The sequence below is a fragment of the Anastrepha obliqua genome, chromosome 2, assembly GCF_027943255.1.
Source record: "Anastrepha obliqua isolate idAnaObli1 chromosome 2, idAnaObli1_1.0, whole genome shotgun sequence".
Lineage (NCBI taxonomy): Eukaryota > Metazoa > Arthropoda > Insecta > Diptera > Tephritidae > Anastrepha > Anastrepha obliqua.
The window spans coordinates 123,387,297-123,414,567 of record NC_072893.1 but is presented as its reverse complement, the minus strand read 5'-3'; the positions used below and the strand labels follow the sequence as shown (position 1 = coordinate 123,414,567).

At 39.5% G+C, this 27,271-nt stretch overlaps 1 protein-coding gene across 1 annotated transcript; it reads left to right on the top strand.

The window, feature by feature from the left end:
• The first annotated feature begins 12,240 nt into the window (after window positions 1-12,240).
• LOC129238395 (uncharacterized) lies at window positions 12,241-24,636 on the top strand. Its single transcript, XM_054873419.1, is given in 5 exon segments — window positions 12,241-12,522; window positions 18,149-18,203; window positions 18,206-18,258; window positions 22,206-22,407; window positions 22,514-24,636. Coding segments are annotated over 5 exon segments (2,715 nt in total).
• The last annotated feature ends 2,635 nt before the right edge of the window (window positions 24,637-27,271 follow it).

Sequence of the window (27,271 nt, the reverse complement as noted above, 5' to 3'; positions counted from 1 at the left end):
TTGAATACTCTTTATTTAAATTTTATACAAAATATTGCCCATTGGATAAAACAACAATTCCTCTAAAATTATAGTTAAGGTTGTCTGTCAATTTGAATACGAATTCAAGAGAATTTGCTGCCTCTTCAGCACTTCTCGGACAACTCACTCGGTGATGAGCGTAAGAGATGAGGTCTGCCTGAGGTTTCACAGCCGCATATGGTATGGCGATTCCAAATAGGGGAACAGTTACATAGCAGATGAGCAGTCTTCGTTACAGCGGAGAAATTCTCATGTGTCTGCTCGTGCTTGCAAACTTCGGGGAGTCAGACATTCAGCCATTTTGTATGTTTTTTGTTGAGTAACGCCCTGTAAGAACTCTGTTTATCACAGTTCCATATAGCCTTTTTCTATTGTGTATACACAGCCAGTGCTCGTGTATGGCCGTGAAATTCAATAAACTATGCTCTCCTCTCGTCTTCTCCTATTACCTAAGACACTCGTGCGGTGAAACCTGCGTTGTAAATTCCTTAAAATTTACTTTTAAACCCAATTTTTATTTATTTTTATTTCTCTTTTTTTTATTCATATGATTATATTTTTCGTTAATTTCTTTCATGCGATATATCTATTTTTTATTTTGCTTTATTAATCTCTATTGTAATTTGTTTTTCAGTGGAAAATATTTTTTTTAACACATTCATTCATAAAGACTAAAAAAATAATAAAGGTTTAGTAAAACAAATTGTATTAAATTTGTGCAATATTTAGCATTTAAGATATGTACTATTTTTCCACACTGTGCTCAATAAAGTTTAACACATTTTTAAAAAACTGCGTACAAATTTATTATTAGAATAAAAAAATATTATTTTTGCAAAATTGAATGCTAAAATATTCTCGAATGTCACGGGGCAACGCCTTATTTGAAAATGTGCATGGTATGTGTGCGGTAAACTCGGAGACTACTAAACCAGTTCTTAAAACATGTTCGTTTATTGTAAAGTGGAATATTCTGGAGTGTCATAGGTCATATCTTATTTGAAAATTTTGATGGTATGTAGGTGGGAACTCGAAATTAATTTAATAAAAATTTGGTATTTTCTTTGCTTTACGGCCCTCCCCTCATTTGAAATGGTGTTTTTTCGGTGTTCTTTTAAGAGCGTGTAAAACAGGAACGAAAACTATTTTTTATTTAAGTTTTCAGTATTTTATTTTTTGATTAATTTTTAAAAAAAAAACATTTTTGTTTGGTCATACAAGGTTCATTCAAAAAGTTGTCAGCCTTCAAAAAATGGTCTTCACATGGACAGTGACACAGATATAGCCGATTGTACTGAAATTCAAATAACGTATAACTGATGCCGTTATTGTGTGAACTACGATCATTGGGTAGAAAATTGTTTAGTAAAACAAGGTAAAAAAAACTGACAACTTTTTTAATGAACCTCGTATAGCAAGAACCATTTTTTTATTTTTTAACAATGGATCAAAATATAAAATAATGAAAACTAATATACAAAATCTTTAAAAAAAACACCCAAAAAACAGAATTTCAAATGAGACGAGGGCTTTAAATGCGCATGCTAGTGCTTTTTATATCCAAAACTAGGCAACACTGCAGTTGCGAGAGATAATGCCTCTTCTATACGCCATTTCCCCGCTCGCTATATCTATGCTCGATTAACTTGATGAAAAATTTGGATGCGAAAGCAACAACAAAGTTATCGAGTAAGGTTCGATGCTAGCGAGTATGATTATAGCTCATTAGGCCGCACTGCCTTACCAGCACATGTAATTTAAGGCAGCTCTCTTCCCGCTTTGCTGACAAATGTTCATTTGCGTCATCTATTCGCCACTTGCTAAATCTTGGCGAAAAAAAGAGGCCTATAGAGAGAGATTTGACTGCTCCAAAGAGAAGGAGACGAAGAAGAACAAACTTGAAAAAAAAAAATGTAAATAAAGTGAAGAAGTGTCACACAAAAATTATTCAGAAATATAAATAACCCACACCAAAAATAAAACAATGGCCGACAATGTGGCCAGATGATAAAAATAAGTAAAGCTAAATAGGAATGAGTGAATTATTGAACTAATTGAAAAATATATATATTTTACTTAATTATAAAGATCGGATTTTAATTAAAATAGTGTAAAAAATGTCAGGAAGAAAGAACTAAAACTCTGAGGCTAGGGAACAAAAAATCAAATTACGAAATTGTTTATCTGGTCACACTGATCACCAATTGGACTAGGGTGACGTCACGAAAATCAACGCCAGTTCTGTCTGAAAAAGTAAAAATAAAATCTTTAACGACCCAATAAAAGAGCACTGAAACAAAAACGTCTTGTCTCACTAGCAACATTTTTTTTTAATTAAATTTTAAATTTTAATAAAATAAAGAAAGAAATAAAATTTTTAATTTAAAAAATAATATTAAGCCTTTTCTTTTCGCAAAGTCTTAGCAAGTGGCGAACAGATGAAGCAACTGGCACAAAATATATTGGCAACGCGGAATAGAACTGCCTTAAATTACATGTGTTTGTAAGGCAGAAGAGGCCAATGTCAAATTCGCTGAGCGCAAAGTAACGGTACCACTATAGGCGCCACTTCATTACTCTCAGTGTTTATTACGCAGGTCGGAGATATCCACAAGCACACGTAGACAAAGCCAAACTGCGCCGTTCGGCACTTCTGCTCTTTACCACCAACCACCAGTCTCCCCAAGGCTTAATCACAGCGCAATAAGTTTTTAATAGACTTTGTGTTGTTGACATTTCTATAAGCCTAAATGTATGCAGTACGCCAACTTGCATGACCAGCAACGGTTCCACTTGCAAGCTTTTCATGCTTTCCTTCTGTTCCATTTTTTTTATTATTTATTGCTAGTGTTGTGCCATTTGCGCGTAACTTGCATTGAATATATTTTAACAAAATAAACTTCCAAACTGGCGAACTGCCACACGTAATACTTTCATGTGGCTTACATAGCTGTTTTTTTTAGTATTTTTCAGCATTAAATTTTTTCTTGCTTTATTTTATCCTTTCTACTGTTGTATTTTCAATTATTAATCCGTTTCTGTCTAATTTTGCTACGATTTTTATTCAATACGATTTTCTTGCTTTTTTTCTGCCATTTATAATTATTTTTAGTTTTATGAGCGCATGCAGCTGCACGCAAATCCACTAACATACACATAAATCACATACCATATGTATGTATGCGTGTGTGTGTACGTACATAATTCAACTGCATGTACGCTGCCAAACCGTCTGCACTGATTGACCGACCACTTGCTCGTCCGAATGCCAATGGTGAAGTTGGCGATCAATTATGCGCGCATGCGTGTTGGCATTTATAGCGGCATTTATTAGTTGCTGAATCAACTTGGTAATACAAAGCTCATTTGATTTGACTTGATTTGGACTTTTTCATGCATGTGCACAGATGTGTGTATGTGTATGAGTAGCGCTGCTGCAAGGCGTTTCCTTAAAAATGACGAAATATATTATATAATCTTTTGCATTTGTTGCATTCATATGGCGTATGAGCGATATCGGTTTCCGGTACGACGCCAAGCACTTTCACACGCACATTCACACACAAAGGCACTTGACATTTTTTTTTTTTGTACAAATGTAATGGATTCATGCTTAATGGCATGTAAGCGGTAATCTCGTCCCTAAATTAGCGAGACGTTAGTTTGGAATCAACTTCAAAATTTAAACCGTTTGAAATCGGCCCACTAAAAATATTTAAAACACCCGAAAACCAAAAAAAAATGTTACGTGTTATAATTAAAAATTATATATTATAAAATAGTCCTCCTTCAGCGCCACCTAAGAAGTATATTTCTTACAGCTCCCCATCAACCTATATTTAGGCGTTCAGATTAGCAGCAAGCATTTGATTGGCTGCTCTCTAGTATACGAGTACTACTCTTTTGTTCAAGCTGACATTAATGGCAAACTTACATAGTTGTGTTAATGAAAACTGCATAATTGTAGAACTGACAAAGTATGACACGCTCAAAATGATTTCTCCAAGCAAATATGTACGTACTTCTGTAGTACCCAAATACGTTAACATCAAGGATGGGATATATATTCGCTGACAGCTGAATAACGGTCTGTTATCGGTCACATCTTCTCAATTCCTTTCATCATGGATGAACAAGAAGAAGTGGAAAGAGAGTGAGTAACTAGAGAAAGTCGAAGTAACCAAACCACTCACCGCTCTCGGAATTGGTGGTGTGCTAATTGAGCACCGTTAGAATAAAATTTCATACTAGACTCTATATTTGATGCGCGCTTAAACAACACTGAGCAAAGTATTTCCAAAACTCTCTCCCAGTAATTTATTTCAATACGAAGTCTTGTATTTCTAATGGCAACTAGCGTACACCATTTTGTGCGCAATATCAGGGATTTCTTTACACAAATGCATGAGTATATAAATTTTATAGTAGCATGCATTTTTTTATTAAATTCGTGAGCAATCCTCAATGGATTTTAATAACTTACAATTCCTGGAAAACAAAATTGAAGGTAGTTTCTTCCTATACAATCTTAAATATAATATACACTGCTAAACAAAATAATCGTTTAAAATGCTACTCAAAATGAAAAAATTTACAAAAATTTCAAATTTTTCCGGCATTTATTAACATTTTATGTATGTATGCATATATGTATATATGTTGCAATATAAACAGCTGAATATCCTTTTTTAAATGGCGTGCAAAAGTGTTTGAACGAATAAATAAATATAAAGTTATGGGCAAATTGGTTTTTCGGCCTTAAGTTCACATGTGCAGGGTCAATTCAAAATTTTGAATATGCAGTTTTTTTCTACTTGCTTCTATTAACAGTTTATTTACGAGTACATACTACATATATGTCTCGAAGAAAGTGTCTTTTCACTGTCACACAGTTTTATCGGAACATATTACAGATAACTTTTTTTAAGGCTTAGCAATTCTTTTCTTAACATAACATTACAGAACCCCATTACTAATCAATGCAAGTGTATTTACATGTCTTTTAGCAGCATAATGTTGTTACATTAACAATAACAGTGGCTATAGCAGTAGTTTCTCTGTTCGGCTACAATGAATAAAACGAATAGAACCGACAAGTATAAGCAGCATATCCAAAGAATTTATAGGAATTGTATTTGTAGTTTGGTTTGCTAAAGCGACGAGTACGTGTCACTGTCCAAAAGAGGGCATTGCGAATACACATAAGAGTTGTCGGTCACTGCGCTTATGCATTTTTTGTTTTTTTGCATTTACACATATGCACGAGTACATTAGCAGCATGCCGATTTAATTAGCAGTTATTGTTGTTGTATTAACAGTAACATTGGCTATAGAAGTAACTTCTCTGTTCGGCTACAACGAATAGAACCGACAAGTATGAGCAGCATATCCAGAGAATTTATAGGAATTGTGTTTGTAGTTTGGTTTGCTGAAGCGAATAATTTTTCCAAACTGAGAGTGAGGAGTATATGTTGAACATACTCATCCTAGGCAAGCGCGTGCCTGCCTTAGTAAGCTCGTCAACTCTCTCATTTCCCTGTGTTACCTTAATAAGTGAAAACGGGATTGAACTTGTATATATAATATATATCTATTTTTTGTATAACAAAACTCTAATTTTTCCTATCACAATTAATTTTATAATTCACTGTTATTTGGTTATTTAGGATTTCTGTCAGCAGTTCTTATAACTGCCTACTTGTTTCTCGTTTTTTTTTTTTTTTTTTTTTTGAATGCGTTTGCTACTTATAAATACAAAATTTACGATTTTCTTTTCATATCCAGCGCATCATCCGAAACAATTCGCTTACGAATGCATTGCTCATATAACACGACTTGACGTTAATGCATACCAGCGGTTGTACATATTTTCATTTGTTAAAAAAACCAATGAAAATTTCAACAAACCTGAACTGGAAGTGTTACATATAAAGAAGAAAAGCCAAAAAAAAGAAATGAAAAAACAAAATATAAAGAAAAAAACCAAAAACCATTCGCCAAACCTCTTAGCCAACGGAAAACTGCTGGTCTTGTTAATGAATGTTAGTTAGCTATTTATTGTTGCTTTTATTTTATGCATTTGCTTTTGTTTGTTGAGCACCGCAGCAGCTTTTCATGGTCGCTGATTCGGCGCATTGTAATTAGCTGACGCACAGCTTACGTAGGTGCCACCTTACAGTGCAATATGCACCGCTTTCTACTATCAGCCTGCAACGGTATTTTCTAGCCAACAGCAAGACTCCTGCATTCTTTCTCTTTTCACGTTTTCCTTTTCGTTTCCTTCAACTGCTGTTAGCCATTGGTAATGGTAGCTTTTTGCAAAGTTTTCGCCAACTTTTCCTGCTCACTGATGTTTCGTATATATAATTACCTTTGTTTCGCTTTATTTACATACATATGTATGTATGTGTGTGTGGATGCATTTGAAATTTATGGCTTTTGAAATTTTTCTATTACACCTTCCACCGTACATCGCAAACTTAATTATATAATATAATACATGCAGGTTGATGTTGATTATAGTATTTTTGTGCATGTTATGATCTTTTTTTGTTTTCGCATTTCTACTACTACTCAACAGAACAAAACATTTTCAATTTTTAATTTATTCGCGCATATTAAAAGAATTGAAATTCTGTAGCTCTATCGACTGATAAATGGTTGCATTCAACCACATTTTGCCAACACTTTAGCTATGAATACTCATCTATCTGGCTTATGTATGCATGAACTTATGTGCACCAGGTCGTATGAGGAATACGCGCAAACGTTAAGCCTCGGTTAGAGAGAGCTCCAATACGCGCAATTCCGCTTATTTGCAGAACTTGTGTGCTATTGGAATTACAAGTTAAATTTAAAGGATTTTCTCTGGCTTAGAGGTTTAATTTAAAAAAGTTGATGCTTGCAACTTATTTTATTCAATGTGTGTATGTATGCAAGGTGGTAGTAAGAAAACGCAACTTGTGGGCTAAATGACGAGTGGGGTAAAACGTTTCGTTAGCTATTTTGCATGTAAGCGCCACGCCTTATAACTATAAGTATAGTCGCCCGATGATTGGGTGAGTGATAACACAAGCAGTTTTTGACGTGATAACGTCTTATAATTCGATATAGCCGGCTGCACGCACCAAAAAATACGGCGTTATCTTGCTCATACGGCGTCACCTTGCTTGAACTGCAAGCGAGAGCGCGGAACGAACGACAAGGAGACACAATCGGCCCCGCGTTCGGCAACGTTCGACATCTGCCTCTCTCCTACTTGATTCAACATACAGATCTATGTATATGAGCATATGTATATAAATTCAAATATTTGTATTTGCATATGCCTTCTTCTTGTGTGCATGGTAATGAACCATTTCTCTGTTGAGAATAGGACGATGATAGGAAAAGTAGGAAATGAAAGAGAGTGTTTCGAGTGTAATGTGTCTAGAAAAAGGCAAATCGATGATGTTGCCTCTTAGTGTTGTTGACTTATTAACGTCTGATGCACAATCAAAATTAAGCATATCTTTCATGAATTTGATAAATGTTTCGTCATTTTTCACACTTGTGTAAATGTAACTTGACCTAGTCCATTGCGATTCCATTTACCTTCTTCTCTATATCCATACAAAATACCTATCAAACAAATAAAATTAAAATTTTCTTTTGAAAAATGCAACCATTCCATCAGTATTTTCTTATGACGTTGTCACGTTAAACTATCGTCAGTAAATCGACTTTACAGACAACCTCTTTTTTTTATATAAATAGAGCATCACAAAATCAAGAAGTTCTGCAAGCTCATATATTGCCCTCCCGCCTCTTAGAAGTTAAAGAAGTCTACGATAGTTTAAGTTAGGGAATTTTATCTTTTACCGTGAATAGCACCAAGTCGGTCATGGCGTGGTCAACACTAAATCCATCATATGTTTAAAGACAGAGAGCATTTTGTAGTCGTTCAGAGCATAAAACATGCTTTTCCATTGCTGCATTTGCAACAGCATCAGCGTAAATTATACCAATTACGGTAAGGGACAAATACACTGAATTACTCTCTGCATCCCTCTTACTTATAACTGTTGCTACAACAACATTAAACATTCTTCCTTACATTTTCATTTGAATGCTGTTGGAGCTATAGTCCTTGACCGGTTATAAATACGGGTCGTTCCGGTAACAAGCATTGAACTGTCATGGGAACGGATATGCTGCTAATAATACAAAAGCAAGCACTTCATTCCCTCTTTTGAATTTCTGGATAAATATCACACACGCAATCGCTTATAACAACATGCCCGCCAAATCGGTCAGCGCCAAATCAAGTTGCCAGCAGCTTAAGTAGTCTGGACCAAATTTGTTGATTTATATTTTTTTTGTTTTTCATCAATCAAATACCAAAGTCAGAGTCAAGTATCGACGGCCACACGTTTGACACTGTCCATTCCACTGGCGAATTAAGTCAAACTAATTATGGCAAGTGTATTATTATCTTTTAATTGCAACGACATAAACAACAACAATAGCTGTGCTATTGAGAAAGAAAACGGGGAAAAGAAACATTTCAATGCAGCCACGCTGTGTTTCTCTGCTAGTGCATTTGGATAAACCACAGAGAGCGAATGGGAGAGTGAGATAACCGTGGAGAGGCTGAAGAGTTATATTTATAGAGTAAATAGTTTCAATTATGCATATGCATATGTAAGATATATATGTGCCTATGTATATAAGTTTAAATCTCAAATGCTGCTACACAATTCTACTGCTGTTGTTGGAATAAAACAAAAAGGGGGAAAATAAGTGAATAGCTTCTATTGCATGTGCGCAGACGTGCGTTTGTGCCTGTTTGACGATATATTTTATTAAATACAATTGTTACAATACACAAATGCAACACTGGCAGTGCCACCGTGGCAACGGTGAAGAGGTTGTTGCTCCTGAAATCGCCGTGGCAAAAACGCTTCTCAATGCAACAACGACTATAATGAAAGCAAATTGGTCAAACACGGCATTATTATTTATGAGGATAAGAGTTATTAATGCAACAATAAATTCAACAACAACAACAAACATCACACTTGCCGATAGCAACATTTGTTTGGTAATTTTTTTTTTTTTTCATTTTACTTTTTGGCTTTTAATTTTCTTTTCTTCTTTGCGGCACAAATTTGCATAAATTGTGTTATGAGCGAATTGTTTGGCAAATGTGGCATGTGGCATGCGGCATGCGGCATGCGGTATGCTCCACTTACATAAATATTGCGCTTAATAATTGGGTTTCCACAAAAACACACATACATTCATGGCTATGTATGTATGTGGTAATCTTTTAGCGATCTTGAAATAATAGGAAACTTCACTACTGCATTTTGCCCTTCGCGGAAATGTGCCATTACAAAGGGGAAATGCCAATTTATTAAATATCATAGCTACGAGAAACTACTGACAAGTAAACGGAATTGCCACACCTGCACTAAAACAACATACATAAATGCAAATAAATAACAATAAATAAATTAAATACATTAAAAAATGTTTAAAATCAAATAAAAAAATATAAAAAAAATTATAAAACTTAAATAAGATTAAAATAAATAATGTCACAGAGAAAAAAATAGGAAATAAATAATATAAATAAAATGAAAGAAAATAAAAAGATTTAATTAAATAGAACTATGTAAATTAAAAAATCACTTAAAATCAATTAAAATCGAATTAAATTATACAAAATAAAACAATAAATTTAAATAAGATCAATTAAATAAAATGAGCTTAAAAATTGTAACTGAAATAAAACAATGCTGTAAAATTAAGTAAATTAATGAAATGCTAGAGTAAAAATAAATGTTGTACAATAAAATGCAGGCTTCAAGTGTTGCGTTGATTGTTGACAATTCTTTTTCCTAACGATGTTGGGTGTTTTCTTCCATACAAAAAAAATTGGAGCAGGCGTTGAATGGAGAAACTGCACAAGACCGCATCCGAAAAAAATTTGCAAAAATCAGTGTGATTGGAAATTAAATAAATTTACTTAAAATGAAAAAAAATCATTTTTGAACTACTTATAACTTGCACTTTATGATACCAAAATTTAATGTTCTATAAATTTTCTGAAACTTAAAAAAAATTCTGACTTAAGAATGAAGATGTCTGACCGACTGTCGCAGATCCTCCTGTCATTAAGCCGAAGGCACAGCAGGCAGTTGGTTGGACTGATGCTGGGCCACTTTCTACAGGAAAAGAGCTTGAAAAAGGTAGGCATCTCAGACAGTGCACTCTACCCAGCAAGTGGATAGGACCATAAGACGGCATCTGTGCATCTGCCCGAGCTTCGCGCTCGAATCAGACTTGAGATCTTTGGCACTGATATGTTAAGAAGCGACCACCTTGGCTCCTTGACACCACAAGATCTACTCAGATTTCTTCGGAGGTCAGGTAGATTTAGTGAAAACTAAAAAGGGAACCCGAGTGCAGTAAAATGGACTTCATTCGTCTAAGTGCTGTGCTTACTAGTCTGTCTCGACAAAAAAACAAAAACAAAAAAAAGTTTGAAAGCTAAAATTACCAATAAAGCTGATCGACAAGGTTTTTGCCACACAGATTCTCTAGAACCTTAGCGACAAAACTTCACTGAACCGACGAAATACTACCGTGATTATTTTGGTTTCTCTTGGGATGGGGCACCTCAGATATGCATAAAAAATCTTGTTGGTTGGGCAAAAGGAGCGCGATGACAGAGGCAGACTTTCAATAAACCTATGATTTGAAATATGCAAATGTAAATTCATCGAAGTGCTGGTTTACTTACGCCCGCAATGCCAAATCAGACAAATGACGCAGCAAATGATGTCAACGATTTGCCTCCATGTAGAGCAATTGAAGGTGAAATTCGTGATCCAACTCAAGACACATTAACGAAGAAGCAACAACAGAGCAAAACCAACAATGACGGGTTTTTAGTTGTTGCTTGAATTCTCTAGACAGCAACAGAGTATAAGGTAAACAAAGTTTGACACTTTCGGGAACACATGGAATTATAAAACGAAGCCGTTCCAGCTGCTCTATATATATTTCTGATGGTGGGTAACCTTATTTCCAACTCAAGCTAGCCTTAACGATCAGTTCCACGAATAAAAACTGTAAAAAAAGTTTTCTGAACTGTTAGGAACAAATAAAGTCGCAGATTTTTTTCTTATAAAACATAAAGTTCTTGTTACACAAAAAAAAAAATATATATATTATACGTGCCAAATTTTTTCTACATCTGTTTTCCATTTTTGGGAGTCAAAATAATGTAAGAAAAAATCCTAAGGAAAAAGCGCATTTGTTAAATCAAGAGTTAATTTTTATGGATCAGTGTAATGCTTTCCTCAAGCATTTTTTTCTTTTAAAGTTCACTGGCTACGCAATTCGATTCGAATTTCTCACAAAATACTCGTATTTGCCAAAATACTTAACCGCACTGTTCATTATAAGTCACGTAAAGTCAGAAAAAACACCTCATAAATCAACAAATGTAACAAAATCAGGGGAAAAACAAACAAAAAAAAATTTTTAAACTACAAAAATTTTGCCAAGTGTCAAATTGAAACAGCTGAGCCATTCAATGCATCAACCGCACAACGCGCGCATGCGTGCAGCTATAACGGGGAATACGTACGAAAAATGCAACCCCACATGTTTTGACATTTGATGTTGAGCAGGCATTGCCGCCGTGATGACCACTGCCATGACATTGACGTTCAGCCACTTAACAGCGCTGACAAATGCGTCTCGATTATGCATGATAATTATCTACATATCCCAGCCAACTGCATACGTTACTCAACACAAACATACACACATTGTATAATTGCCTACTGCGTCTTTTAAAAGGGAGCGAAATGCTTAGGGAATTTTTATTTCCAAATAAAGGTGGACTACAGGAGCTCTCAAACTCTCCACTAATTTGGGACTGATGCGCAACATATTTAAGAAAATATACAACAAAAACAAACAAAGTAAAGGACCGACCTTACCGTGTCGATCTCCTTGCCGCGGAGATGAGGCTTAAGAGGTGATTTAACCCCATGTTATGGAAATTAACTTCCCACAAACTAAGAGGGTAGCTCCATATAGAAATTGGGTATCCACCCATCCACGGAACGACGGAATTGGGGGCCATCCAAGTATGATACTACGCGGAGATTACCGTGCCGACGACCTGGCAAGAGGTATAAAATGCATGTCTTTCCTAAAATGTGGAGGTTAAACAAGGATCTCTCTGCACGAGGTAACGCACTTTTGGAAAATCCTTCCGGCGAGCAATCGGCGGCTCTGGCATCGGATGTACAGGCCCGAACCCCACATACCCTTAAGACCGGAACCGACACTCAGGGTTACGGAGGAAGCGCACTACTAGTGGTGAAAAATGGCACATTGGCTATGTCAATGGAGAGCCGAATGGGTGAGAACGATACACCGACGTCGAAACATTCCGAAGCAACTGAACAAGTGGTGGAGATGGCGGACAATCTCTCAGTAAACTCAGATGAATCTCTGAGTCTAACTACCATTGTCCCTGTCTCTATTCTTTCCTATCTCTTTCTCTGATACTTTTCTCCTTTTCTCCTTGACTATCTACCCTCTTTCCAGAGCTCTAAGTACAATCGGCTTTTTAGCCTGAGTGTTTTAGGAGCCACCTGATCTCATGGTGCTCCTTGCTCGACCTATTCAAATTTCAAATCATTTCAAAAAAATATGTCAAAAACGTGATGGCAAACCCTGTATTTACAAATCCATTTATTCAAAATGCTACAATTTTGATTATCTTTCAACTTTGTTTAGGGTGCAACAAACATTCTATTATTCAGAGCACTTATAATCCTTAAAGCTTAGGCTCTTCTTCTCGGTGCGCTGGATGCATCGGTAGAAACCTGAACTTAACGTTGGTCGTTGAACGGTTTCCTACCCGAAGACGCTTTCGCTGAATAAAAGAAGTCATAAGACTTTGAAATTGAGAAAAACATAGCAGTGACTCTTCAACCAAACCAAAAGTACAGGTTACGAGTACTTACCACCTTGAACGAAAAAATCACTAAGTAAACTTAGAAAATTTAAAAGAAAAATTCATTTCTCAAAAGTGATATTATCGTCTTCAAAGTACTCCCCATCAACTGCAAGGCATTCATGCCAGCATTCGATCCAACTCTCGAAACCTTTCTGGAACTCTATTTTCGGTCTTCAAATGTTCACTACTTCCTTTCGTTCCCCATAGTAGGTTTGGATCGATCAAACGGAAGAGAAATCGCAGTGAGCCATAGCAGCAGAACTCGTTGGCTTTTGCCTGGTATTCGTTTTGTTCTTGCTCGAAAATTCACGAATAATGATGGAACTGTGAGACGATGCGTTATCATGTTGCAAAATTTACGAGTTGTTTTCCCACAAATACATCCTTTTTTGGGCGAATCACTTCACGTCAACGCCTTCTTCATAACGCTCAAATAAAATCCATATTAACTGTCTAACCTTGGCGAAAATTCGTGGCCTTCAATGTCGTTGTAATTCATAAAAACCATAAGCATCACTTTCTTGTTCGACGGAAAACGACGTGGTTTTTTTTTGGTCTTGGTTCAATCGTAGCTCTCCACTCACTCGCCTCATGTCGTACTCATTAACCCACATCTCGTCCCCAGTAAAGATGCATTTGATGGATGTTGCGTCGAATTAAGCCTTGGAAATCATGTATTTTACTATATATGAATGCGGTCCCTTCTCTGCATGAAATTCAGTTCCTTTGGGACCGACCAACTTTGTAGCAAACTCAAATTAACTACAATATCCTGAACGGATGCATAAGCAATGTTCAAGTGCTCTGCAAGCTCTCTGATGATTGTTGATTGATTTGCGGCTATTTATCAATTTTTCTTTCACTTTATTGAAGTTTTCATCCGCTTTCGATGTCAACGGACTGCCTCTACGTTCGTCTTCTTCGATAGGCTCCCGATTTCTTCTGAAGCCTTCATGCCACACGCAAACGTCTATTTTCTTTAAAGTATCATTGCCGAAACAGTTTCCCAACATTTCAAAGGTTTTCACATCATTGAATCCATTTTTAACGCAAAATTTAATGCAAACTCGTTGTATGTGGCGATACAATTTTGGTAGGTATGCTAATCACAGATGTGGCAACCCAGCAAAAAAAAAACAGAATTCAAATCAGTTGACTTAGTGCGTTACCTGGCAATTGTTTCGGGAGTTTTTTTATCAAGATTGCCAGGATGTGTATAAATCTTTAATCAAATCATAAAGAAACCACCAAATCGACTATGAAATATTCTCCCGAAAGGTCGGTCATATACTATGAATTCCAATCAGAAACCTAACAGCACAGTTGACAAATGATAGACATCCTCTAGAGCACCCAATCCCCAGCATACGCAGACAAAACTAGCCCTGATTCTTTTATTCTTCTGTTCCAAGGGCGAAATGGCATGCCTAAGCCTTGCTGATTTCACTGATGAGTTTACTAAGAACCAGTAGTCTTTATGCCCATGTGAAGTTAAAAGAATTCAAGTCTTAAAACCCTTACGCGCTTCTTCTCAAGACTCTAGAGAAGCTAATGGATGTATCCGGAAGGTGACATATAAAAGGGAGCATCCGCTCAATGTGGCAGCACGCAAGACTTAAAGATAAATCTGTGGAGACCGAACTACGCAAAACGAATGGAACGAGTTTGGTGCTGTGAGCTACTCTTACCTTTAACCATTTTTTTTCAAAAATAAGATGGACTTCCATAACCAAATATTTGGGCTGGGGCACTTTTAAAGCAATCAATTTCGTCTCCTTACTCTAGAGTCGTCAGCTTCTATATTCGTCATAGTAGCTTTGCCTTTCATTGCCACAAATTCTCTAGAGTTTTTATCAAAGCTTCTACCGGTGCATCTCTACGGCGAACTTCAGACTAAATATAACGCAAGCAGACTGAACACAACTCAACTTTCGAGGAACCTTGAATTTGGGTAGTGCTCTCTCCTCAATCTTAACAACAAATTCTCAACAAAAACTCCAAAGAGATACTAGGGTCACTTTTTATTTTTGTTATTGATTCTAGGCTAAGCGCAGCGTAAGTGGTAGACTTCACTCCAACGCTCTCTCATTAAATCTCAGGCATTGATGCGTGATTCCGACTAAATTAACAGCAATAAAAGAAGTCGAGCTGTGGGGCCAAACCTTTATCTATTACCATTACCACGTATAACTACTTATCGAGTGTAGGACAAACAGACCGCACAATAAACTGCAAGCTCCCATAGCTCTAGTTGATCGCAGGTGTATTCCCGGAAATTGCACCGTGTACAAAATAGCGGAAAAAAGGTACGGATTTATTTCTAATGAGCTCCGTTTAAAGGGCAAGCCGATGCTGGTAAGCACTGGCTTATATCGAGGTTCATCGAAAGGCGAATAACAGATGGGACATGTAGTGTACCTGTTAGATAACAGACCAAGTGTGACCTAAAGTCGTCAAGTGCGACGAGATAGGAGGCAGCGGGTGCAAGGTTAGGTTAGGTTAGGTTAGGTTAGGTTAGGTTAGTATGGTTGCCCAGGGAGTGAGCACACTTGGACGAAGAAGGATTCGTCCTTTGTGATACCATTGTCAAGGAAGTGAGGAGAGGGGAAGGACCTATGAGGTGCAGGGAGAGGGCGGGGAGAGGTGGTGATGGGAATGTTAGGAGCGTGCGGATTATGAACGATGACTATGTCTGCGTCAACCGCTTAATGCTGCTGATGAAACTCATCAGATTTTTAATGTCAGCGCCAGCTATATCAGCAGGCGTGGCAAAGAAGTAAGAGCCAAGATGCCTGAATCTTAGCCCCGCCAGGGCAGGGCAGCTAAGGAGAAGGTGCTGAGATGATTCCACCTCATCCTCCATACATCCAGCACAGAAAGGACTCAAGGTGATTCCAAGTCTCACAGCATGCATTCCTCGCGCATTGTGTCCTGTGAGAGAACCCACTAGATTGGAGAGCTGATATTTTGCTCACCCGAGCGCCTTCGGTCCACACGTGGCCAGAAGGATTTCGCGACTTTGCACGTTTGTGCATTTGCCCAGCGCTCGCTGAGTTTGCGCGATGCCCATCTTTCCAGGAGCAGACTGCAGGTAGTCAGGGGGATTCCAATTTTCTCCTCCGCGGGGAAATCACCTCACATGTCCCTTGTCTAGTCAGCTCATCCGCCTCACAGTTTCCCGCAATGTCGAGTGCAAGCAGGTTGGCGATATTTTGGTACGTAAGTATCAGTTTTTGGGAGTTCCATACTGGAAAAAGAGCGCTTAGCTACAAGAAGGCAGTCCGAAGAGTCTAACGCGGTAGAGGCATCTTTTTGTTCAAAAAATAAGGATTACGACAGAAGAGCAATCAACAAATGGAAGAGGGGGTTGAGTATTTGTGGATTACGAACGATGACTGAGTTACGATTGTGTTAACTTTTTTGGGCTGCTGATACAGTTCATCAGGTTTTTAATATCAATGCCTGCGATATCAGCAGGTGCAACAAAGAAATGAGAGCCAAAATACCCAAATCTTAGCCGCGCGAGAGCAGAGCTGCCATGGAGATGTTACTGAGATGATTCCACCACATCCTTTATACAGCTGACTCAACAAGGTTTCGAGGTAAATCCAAGGCACACAGCATGCATACTTCGCGGATAGTATCTTGTGAGGACACCCACGAAATTCGAGCGCTCAGATTTTGTCAACCTCAGAAGATCCCTCGATCTCCGATCCACAAGTGGCCAGAAAGATTTCGTGACTTTACAAGTTTGTGTACTCGCCCAGGGCTCGCTGATGCGAAGTCCATCGTTCCAGGAGTAGAGCACATGTGATCAAGGGGATCCCAATCCACTGCTTTCGCGGGTAAACTAACTCACAAGTTTCTTGACTGGCCAGCTCATCCGCCTTTTATTTTACCGCAATGACGCTATGACCAGGTACTCAGCTGAGTCTTATGTCAGAGAATTCGAATGCGATCGAAAATGAAGCCAAGCATTCCCTGACCACTTTCGAATGCCCCGTCATTGAGCCCAGGACCTTTATTCCCGCTTGGCTACCAGAGTAGCCAACCAGCTGCTTCTTCGATTACGGCTACCTTCCTTGGAACGCACTGCAGTGATTCGGTAACCTTAACGTGAGTCCGATGGGGAGCTCCTCGCTGAATACTTCTCCATCAATCCTTCCTTCTCACTACGAGCCATTCGTGAACAAGTTCACCAAGCACCGCCCACTCCTGCCTTGATGACATGTGGATGAAGAATGTTCGCTTGAAGTAAGCGAGCGTGTACATTGATCCGTCGTCAGGGGGATGAACCTAAAGTTTCTAAAAATACTTGTGTGTCTGTAAGTGATATCAAGCCTGCAGGCCGAACCTCTTAGCCTGTTTGCGGTACGTGCAGCGGCAGTTTTGCTCGCGATGTATAAGGTACCACATTTAACATTGCATTAAGCGCTAGAGTGTGCCCTAAGCTAGGGCTGCCATTTAACCTAACCACTTTTTTTGGAATAAAGTCGCAGGCTGTTGGACACTGAAGAAGATGTGGAAGCTGATGTCAGAAAAATACGCGTGCAGTGTTTAAGAGAAGTAGTTGTAAATCGAGAACGATGGCAAAAAGCTGTGAAGGAAGCAGTGGTTCACCAAGGATTGTGACGCTAAGAAGAAGAAGAAGTTGGACACGTTTGCTGATTTTTTGCCAACACCTTTACATGCGCAGTATAATGGAACTGCGCGGGCTAAAAATATATTTTTTTTCCTTCTCTTTTGCAGCCAAGTTTTTTTTGTAGTTTTTTTTCCTTTCTTGAATTTTAAAATTTTTTATTTTTATTGTATATTTTTTTTCTAGTTTTCATTTTCATTTCTCATTACCACCAAACGTCTATCTTTCTAACCGAACATTATTTCTTACATACATACATATGTACATACATTCAAAGCGATCAGCCGTCAGTCCTGCTAAACGACTAAACACAACAACAACGCTTTAAAAGCTGCCAAATGACCAGCAAAGCATGCTTTAATCAGCACGATCCACTAGTCTGCCAATCGGCCGCCAGCCCGCCTGGCACCTCCAACGCAGCCACACACACGACGATTGCCGAATTTTTATTATAAAAGCCAGCGATCGGGCTAGCGCCACCACCAATTCATTTTGTACCGTTAGACCGTGAAATCGAGAAATGTGCGCGCAAAATACAAAATATTTTTATTTGCTATCACTGTTGGTTGTAAGTACGCGCAAGAGTGTTGGATATGAAATTGTGGCAGCATTGACAGTGAAGTGGAAATGTGGAATTGGATAGTGCAGATGTTGAGTTTTGATTTTTTGTTTTCCTGTTCAAAAAACATATATAGAATAAGAAATGCCTTAAAAAGGAACTAAGTACTCGAAATATACAGAAAGAATAAATTTTTTTAAAAGCACAAAATTTTTCGGCAAAATAAGAAATATGGCGAGCAGCTGGTGAAAAGATAAATTCCCGCAACATGCTAACAGTACTGGCAAAAAGTGTCGCATACCGCATACAGACATACATACACACAATGTGCATGCCAACAAGGTTACGACGCCATTGAATGCTAGTCGAACTGGTTGCTGTAAAACTCGATGCCAAGCGGGCGCAGCAGGATAATGTCTGGCAGCGACGTAGCAGCGCGCATGAAGCAAAGATGAAAAGTAATAACAATAATAAGAAGAAATAAAAATATATTTACAATTTACTTCAGTGATATGCTGGCTGTTGCATTCGCTGGTGCTTGCCACTGGCCGATGTGAATGAACCGCGCAGCGTCTTCGGCTGCGCCTGCGTCTTCGCTTGCGCCTACTTTGTTGCATGTGCGCTGCCAAAAAGAAAGCGAAAGTGCTCTGAGTAGCAATAGCTTGCCAATTTTTATTAATTTTTTTTTTCTTTTTACCATGACATCTCATGTGTGTGCATGTGTATGGGTGTGTGTGTGGCTTTTTGTTGTTTGGTTTTTCTTTTCATTTCGTTTAATTTTGCTTTGTCGTTTGTATAATTGTTTTTGTTTAATGTTGGCTGCTGCTATGCTACGTGCTACTTACTGCCTGCAACTGTTGCACATAATTAGCGTTAATTGCCCATTTTGGTATATGATTGGGAAGTGTGCGCTGTACAGAGAGTCAATAACATTGTGGCACGCACGTCTAAGGTGTGTTGATGCTGATGAAAGTATGGCGCAAATCACTTGAACTTGGCGGTATCGATTGTGCGCTTACAAACATACGTACATACATGCATACGTATGTCACACACATACACGCACATATACGGTGTATGATGCAACAGTGAGATGCACTGGTGATGCAATGAGTTGGCGCTGCACACAGAAGCACACAGTTTTACCTTTTAAATTTGTACTTCTTTTAGCTTTGATCATTTTCTGGTCTGTGTTTTGAGGCGATATAAATAATTGGTTGAGTTGAAAACCTGAATTGGCTGGGATTGGATTTGCAGTAGGCCGGAAAACGGAAACCTATTCAAACGGAAGTATTGGAAGTTTTCGTATGAAAAAATATATATATATAATATTGGCTGTAGGAATAAGCTTCCGTGCTTTCTTAGCCAAAGGTACTATTAAGCAATTGATATTTAAGCAATTAAATACAACATGATATTATGTGAAGTATCTGCCATTGGAAGCTACAACTTTACTGCGTCTTTCAGGCAGCATACGGATTCCTCCGGCGAAAAATTCGACTTCTTTTGACTTGATCCATTCATTGAGCCAATTTGCGAGGCTCTCGTAAGAAGTGAACCGCTCTCCAATAAGGGCTGACTGCATTGATTGCAACAGTTGGTAATCCGAAGGTGCACTGTCTGGAGCATACGGCGGATGGGGCAAGATTTCCCAATTCAGTCGCTCTAAATATGGCTGGGCCGATTTAGCAACGGGTGGTCTGGCGTTGTCATGCAGCAAAATCAGTTTGTCATGTCTACCGTCCCATTCAGGCCGCTTTTCTTTCAGCTGGTTTAGGGAGTTCATAATAGATGGCACCCATCGGAACCCACCAGATGCACAACATAACCTTTGAAGCATGAATATTTTTTTTCGCTGTCGACGGACCTGGTTCAACTGGCGGGCTCACACATTTTCGACGCTTATCATAATAGATCCATTTTTCATTCCCAGTGACGATGCGATGCAGAAAATCTTTTCTTTTCTGAAGTTCAAGAAGCATCTCATACGTCTCCAAACGCCTCTCTATATTCCTCTCCTTCAATTAATTCATGTGGCACCCAGTTACCTGCTTTCTGGACCATTCCATCTGAACCATCGAGTGCAAACGTTTACCGACGGTTGATCTGTCAACATCCAACTCTTTAGACATATAATCAAGGGTTTGACAACGCCCGTTAACTGATAGATCTCGTCTATGATACCATTTTTCTGTGGATTGAAGACGTTCTGTGACTTTTTTCTCCTTTGATGAGTTTGCTCCCTGGCTATTATAGAAATGACTCATGACAATGCTTCCCCTGCTTTTAATAGTGACCGCCTTGCAAATAACTCTCTGTGCTCTGAGCGTCAGCTCAGCTTGTTGTTGGAATCCGCCGCAATAGATTTTTTAGTGACAACCAGCTCCGAGGAGCATACTTCAGCCCTGTTTGATATTTGGATCTGAGACAATGGATTTTCTAGTAACCTCCTTTCAAAAAACTCTCTGTGCGCTGAACACTGATTTTCATGCTCTATCTCAGTTTGTTGGCTCAGAGCTAATGGGTTTCCTAGTGGCAGCCAGCTCCGTTTGTCATTATTCAGAGTAGTTTACTATTTCGCTCTGAAAAAATGGCATCCAACTTCAACAGGCATGAGGCAGAGCACTTTTTATTTGGATACGAAAATATGGGTTTCCTAGTAGGCTCCTTTTCTAATCCAGTTTGTTATTTCAACCCAAAACAATGGGAACGCTGAACGCTGATTTATACGCCTCAAGGACATCTCCTTCTCCGCAGAGTCAAGATATCTCTCGCTTCAGCGAGACTGTAAGAGAGAAAGTTAGGCATATTTCTGTTCCCATAATGGGCACTGTGTTAGTCAGTGCTTGTTCACTATGCTAGGTGCGACTGTTTATGTAAAAAACATGACCGGTATGCAACGAGGCGCACTGGGAGTCTCTGGAAAGGTCGCTATGGCTTTCCACCTGCGGCTTTACAAGGTTGATGTGAGTTCGGTGCAACGTACCTGCGCTCTCAGTGCCTTCTTCATACAGAATAATAGCATAAGTGGCGTGTTCAGTTATCAACGGAACCATCCCTATAGATATTGTAGCACAAGAGCGCAAACGGAGATGGGAGGCAAAAATCTCACGAATCCCAGTACAATCCGGACGCTTACACTTTGGCAAGCAAGATGGAGCTCTGAATGGTACGATAGATGGACAGCTAGACTAATACCCGATCTAAACAAAAGGGTATAAGGAAAGCACGGTGAGGTTAATTATTACCTCACACAATTTTTGTGCGGACATGGGTGCCTTTAGTATTTGTGGCAAATGGGAAAGGTGAAGCTACCAAACTGTATGTATGGAAATACTGAGTATGATGATGGGGAACACACCTTCTTTAAATGCGAGAGGTGAAAACCTGAAGAAATAATCGAGAAAATGGTGATGGACGAAGAAAAATATAATTCCGTCGCAAATTTCGTGAAGGAAATTATCCGAAAAAAAAGGCGTGAAATGGAAAGTTATGCTGAAGAGCATTGAACATAGGTTTTTTAAAACAGATAACCCTGGACGCAGGGTGAGTAAATAAGTGGCCTTCTTAGCACGCCGTCTAGAACCTCTACCTCGAAACAATGCGTAAGCAATACCGGGATGGAGCGAAAAATTGAAAAGATACTTTTAGTCGAATCACCGCACGCGTAGTATCGACGATTACTATATGTATCGAAGACATTTTGAACCCAACCTCACTGCCAAAAACAAAACCAAATAAAATACCTAAACCTAGTTTGTGATTTGTATACGAAACAATAGATTTCCTAGCACTAATCATTCCAAACAGCCATTCAAGCCACATGAGCCACGTGAATCGCAGTCAATTTTCAAATCTAACCTCTGTACAAAAGTCGTATTCCACATATTCCAAAATTCATTCGCGAACATATAATATTAAGCCTCTCTGACTTACGAAATTCTCTTTTTGTGAAGTTCTTAGCTTCGCTTCACTCAGCCGACTCAAATAGCAATGGACGCTACAGCCGTCGCAGACCGACTCTAGGTAGCGCCAAAGCGGCCACCGAAGATGTGACAGCGAAATCTGATGCCGTAGCCGATCAACTAGCACTTGCCGCTAGCCATACCGAGAAAAATCCCCAAAGACGAGGAGGAGCCTACGCCAGTGATGGAGAAGGTAGGCTAAATACTTCTACTTGTGTGGTATAATAATTATTTGTCTTATCAGAATTGGCAACATTTAGCTAGCGAGATCTTCAACTAACACATTTTCCCCGTTACAGACTACCCTTATGGCAACCTGGAAATGAACCTTATTCGACCGGAAAGCGAACCAGTGCACACACAGATCACCGCCAAGTATACAACCAACTTAAATGCTGCACGACCTTATGAGTCGGGTTCACTTGAAGATGCCGAGACTGCTGAGGAATATGTGGCGAATGCAATGAAAATGCAACGTTACGGCACGCGTTTACGTGAACCCATCCGCATTCTGTCCACGGAAAGCGCCGTTCAGGCTCCACCGAAAATATCGTCACAACCGAGTGATGAGTCGGCGAATGAGCGCGGGAGTCCAGCATCACCCAATATCAAATACGAATACTACAATGTGGCGCAACAACAGCTGCAACAACAACAGCAACAGCAACAGCAACATGTCACGCAAGAATTAGAAGGAAATCACAAGGCAATACTGGAGGCACAATTGCGTGCACAATTTCAGGCACAAATCCAGCAAGCACAACAGCCAGCCGAAAGCCACCAACAATTCGAAACGCAAACGGAGCAAGGTCAAGCGTCCACCGCTGTGCATGCACATAATGGTGTGCCCCAGCAGTCGGCGCCTACTTACAGCAGAGAGCCAGTCACACGTTCGTACGAGGTATATGACGAGAACGTCAACTCATACGAAGCCAACAATGGCGGTGACACGGTTAGCGGCGATGGCGTCGATCGGCATTATCGCACCAAGTATATCTTTCAGCCAGCGTATCAGGCTGGTGCGCAAGGTGTACCGCAAGTGGAGTCAGAGGCGGAGCAGCTGCGTGTTTCTGCCTCAACAGAGATACCAAAAGCAGAGATAATGAAACAGATCGAAAAGTCTGTGATGAAATACATGAAAGAGCTTGAGGCGGAGGGTAAGATTGTTACTTCCCCACAAGAGCAGAAGTCATACTACAAAATGGTGACCGTACCGGGCGACGAGAAGCATATCGGTTCCACAACGGTACGTCCTAAATATCCCGGCTCTACGCCACCCCACAATGCCGTATATGTTAGTGGCGATGGTGGCAACGCTGCAGCAGCAGCTGTGGCCTCACACCGTGCACCCTCGCAAGCCAACATATCCGGTTATGGAAGCTCAGCACGCCACCATACGGCCAAACATCAACTAAAATCGACACAACGCTATCAGGCCGAAGCTGAGACTGGCTATCGTTCACCAGCTGGCGCACATCAGCCACATGAAATAGGCGAGGCACTGGCGCCGAATGTGGAGTTTGTATATAAGATTAAAACACGCGCCCCCCTACAAACAGCCACCGTCAAAACGATTTCGAAACCGTATACACTGCCGCTTAAAGGCACTTTTGAACAATTCGATCACACAGCCGCGCTTAAGAATATCGAAGATTTCGATTTATCGCATGTGGTGACTACACAGGAACCCGACGAGCGCCCATCTTCGTTAAGCGCCAGCGTTACCAACAAACCGAATAAGCTCTACTTCAATTCGGAAATCTATCACGACATCAACTCGTTGCCGTACAAACCGGAAAAGACGCGCACCCTTTCCGCAGCTGTGGCTGCTGCAGCGGCTGCCGAATATCGCAAACTGAAGACGAGTAGCGAACTAAGTGGCGACTATAAAGGCTACACGGGCTACTTCGCTGAACCGGCACCGCAGCCAGCAGAGTCGTCCGATGAGAAGAGTGCGAACCCTGTCGCGAGTGTGCAAGTCTCGGATGATGGCTACCCGATTATGAATCCCTATCAGTACGTACTAAAGAAGGAGCCATTGTCAAGTAAGTATGAAGAGAGTAGCGCCAGTTGGGGTGAGGCGCACGCCAAACCCGTCTATACGGCACTCGCAGCGTCGCAAAAAGGTTTGGAATACGACAGCTACAGTCCGAAATTCAACAACAACCCTGAAGGCTACGGCTACCAGCACACTTACAAAGCGGAACGTGAACGGGAGCGGGAGCATGAGCGTGAACGGGAGCGCGAACCACAACATGGAGGACACAAGTATGCAGTTAGCCGACCAAACGCAGCCAGCAGTAAGCGCGGTAAACGCGGCGGTGGCGTACCTTATCCCAATCTGAATAAGAAGAGTCTGCGCAGCGCGAGCGTAAAAGATATCGAGGCAAATTTGGCACTGCGTCCACCACCGAAAAATTAGGTACAAATTACAAGCGCTGGTGCGTGCAACGGTGAAATAGCGAGGCTGGGTTGATTTTTCATTTTCATTTGAATGCTGTTTTACTCTTTATTTATTCGCTTTTGTTGTTAGTTGTCGTTATACCTATATTTTTATGTGCCCGCCTGAAGTTATGCAACGAAAATTCTACAACTTCCGTATTAAACATTGCAAATATATGCCAATTTTCAAGTGCAATTTTAGTTTAAGTATGTACATGTAAAGAAACTATAACGGTATTTAATTGTGTTTGTATTTGTAGTAAATGTAATTATTGAAATACCAACATTTTATATTTATTTGTGTAATAAAAGTATGAAAATGTTCGCTTTCCTTGGAATTTACTTTTACACTTGCGCCTGAATGTAGACTACCAGAAATATTATTCTGCTTTCGCAACTCAAACTGACAATTAACAGCTCCTGAGAATTTTCAAATTTTCAACTTACAGTGTAGTCCAGTCAAAAGAGGATTTAACTTCATAATTTTAGGAGGATGCGAGTTTATGGTTTTATTATGTAAAGCCCATCACTGTGAACTTAAATTTGAGTTTTCGGGGTCGGGGGTTGTGTCCCGCGGCCGCCATCTTGGAAATAAGGGTGCAACTAGTTTTTGCGATTATCTCGTGAATTTCGAAAGTTACGAAAATTTTGTAAAATACTTTTTTGTAGATAATAATATTATCTACAACTTTCATTCAAAACTTTTTTTTGTAAAATTAATAATAAAAAAGTTATAAACAAAATTACGCGAAAAATTAAGGGATCAATTGTTTTAAAGCGTAATAACTTCTTTTTTATAGATTTTATGGAAAATATACTTTAGAGCTTTTTTATAGAGCATTCTTTCGTGAATATTTTTGTCTATAAGTTTTTTCCGCTATCTTTATTTAGTCGTATGATTTTGAGCTGCTAAGCGGAGCAACCAACACATTAGCGAAGCGCGTACATGATTACACAGGCCGACAAAATTTAACCAACATTCAGACCCAGAAACCAGACTATATATTTCCGAAGGTTTATGATGCGCTGAATCCAAATCTGGCCTCAGAATTGCTCTATCTGCTCTGGTTTTCGAGATATCCTAACCTAAAAGTGCAAAAAACTCCATTTTTGCCCATATTTGAGGTTATGTACCCTTGCAAATGTTTTCTTTTACCAAAATTAAAGGATGGCATCTTTAAATACAAGCCTTCTTTTTTCAAATGGCGTTTTGTTTGCTCAAATATCATTTTTTTTCGCAGAGATATCGCATTTTGAAATTTTCATGTTTCGAAATTTTCCTACACCTGAAAATCGATTGAGATAACATAGACATGATAGATAATCGCAAAAACTAGTTGCACCCTTATTTCCAAGATGGCGGCCGCGGGACACAGCCCCCGACCCCGAAAACTCAAATTTAAGTTCACAGTGATGGGCTTTACATAATAAAACCATAAACTCGCATCCTCCTAAAATTATGAAGTTGGCTAATATATTTTTTTCGTCTCTTTTGACTGGACTAGTGGTTTCAGATACTACAAAGTCCGGCACTCGAAGTGTAACCAATTAAAAAGGCCACACATTTAGTAGTTTGGAAAATTACTTTTATTCAATTCAAAGTAAAAAATGTGTGAAAATAATACAAAATTAAGAATCAATTTAATTTTGCTCGATATGACTACCTTTTGCCTTGACTATGGCCTTGAGACGGTCCAGAAACGAATCGCAAGCTGCCCGGATGTGACTTGCAGGGATCAGTCCTTGGACCCTCACTGTGGAATGATAAGTACGACGGAGTACTTAGCTTAAAATTGCCGGATAAAACAACACTGGTAGGCTATGCCGATGACATCGCTCTCGTGGATCACGGACAAGACAAGCTAGACCACCTGCAGGAGAAGTGTAATGATGCAACAGCTAGGATCCAACTATGGCTCTCTGCAGCGGGGCTGAAGTTTATACGGCCAACTTCAGAAGCGGTCCTCGTAACTGCGCGAAGAAAAAATTATTTCATGAAATTGCGGATAGGTGGTCATGGAATACTGTCGCAAGACGGACTAAAGTATCTAGGCGTAATAATTGAGAACATTTAGCAGCTGGGGGTTTCAAAGCAGCGGCAGTAAACGGGGCTCTTACAAGAATTCTTCCAAACATAGGCGGACAGCAAGGCCCCAGAAGGCACCTCCTGGCAAGTGTGATGGATTCAGTCATCTTATATGCTGCTCCTATATGGGCAGCTAAGTCATCGAATGTTAGACCAGTAGCTCAGGTGCACCGACGAAATGCACTAAGAAACCTCGATAGCGTATAGCATCCATGCGCCCAACTGAGAGGAACCTGAGAGCATGCCACACATACCACTATTATGACGGCACAGAGACATTAGAAGACGAGCCTATAGCATGAAGCTGGCTACAAATATGGTGGACCCAGACGTGGGTATTGGTCCATTTAATGGACACCGTTCTGGGCCTTCCCACGATAAGAGGTAGTTTGATATAAGTCATAAAGCAATGTCTTAAAACCTTGCCTTATTTGTGGCCCGAGGACTTTTCAGCCCATGTGTTAATGCGGTCTAAGACGCCCAACCAAAAAACTTTTTAATATTTAAAATATGCCACTTGGCCACCAGC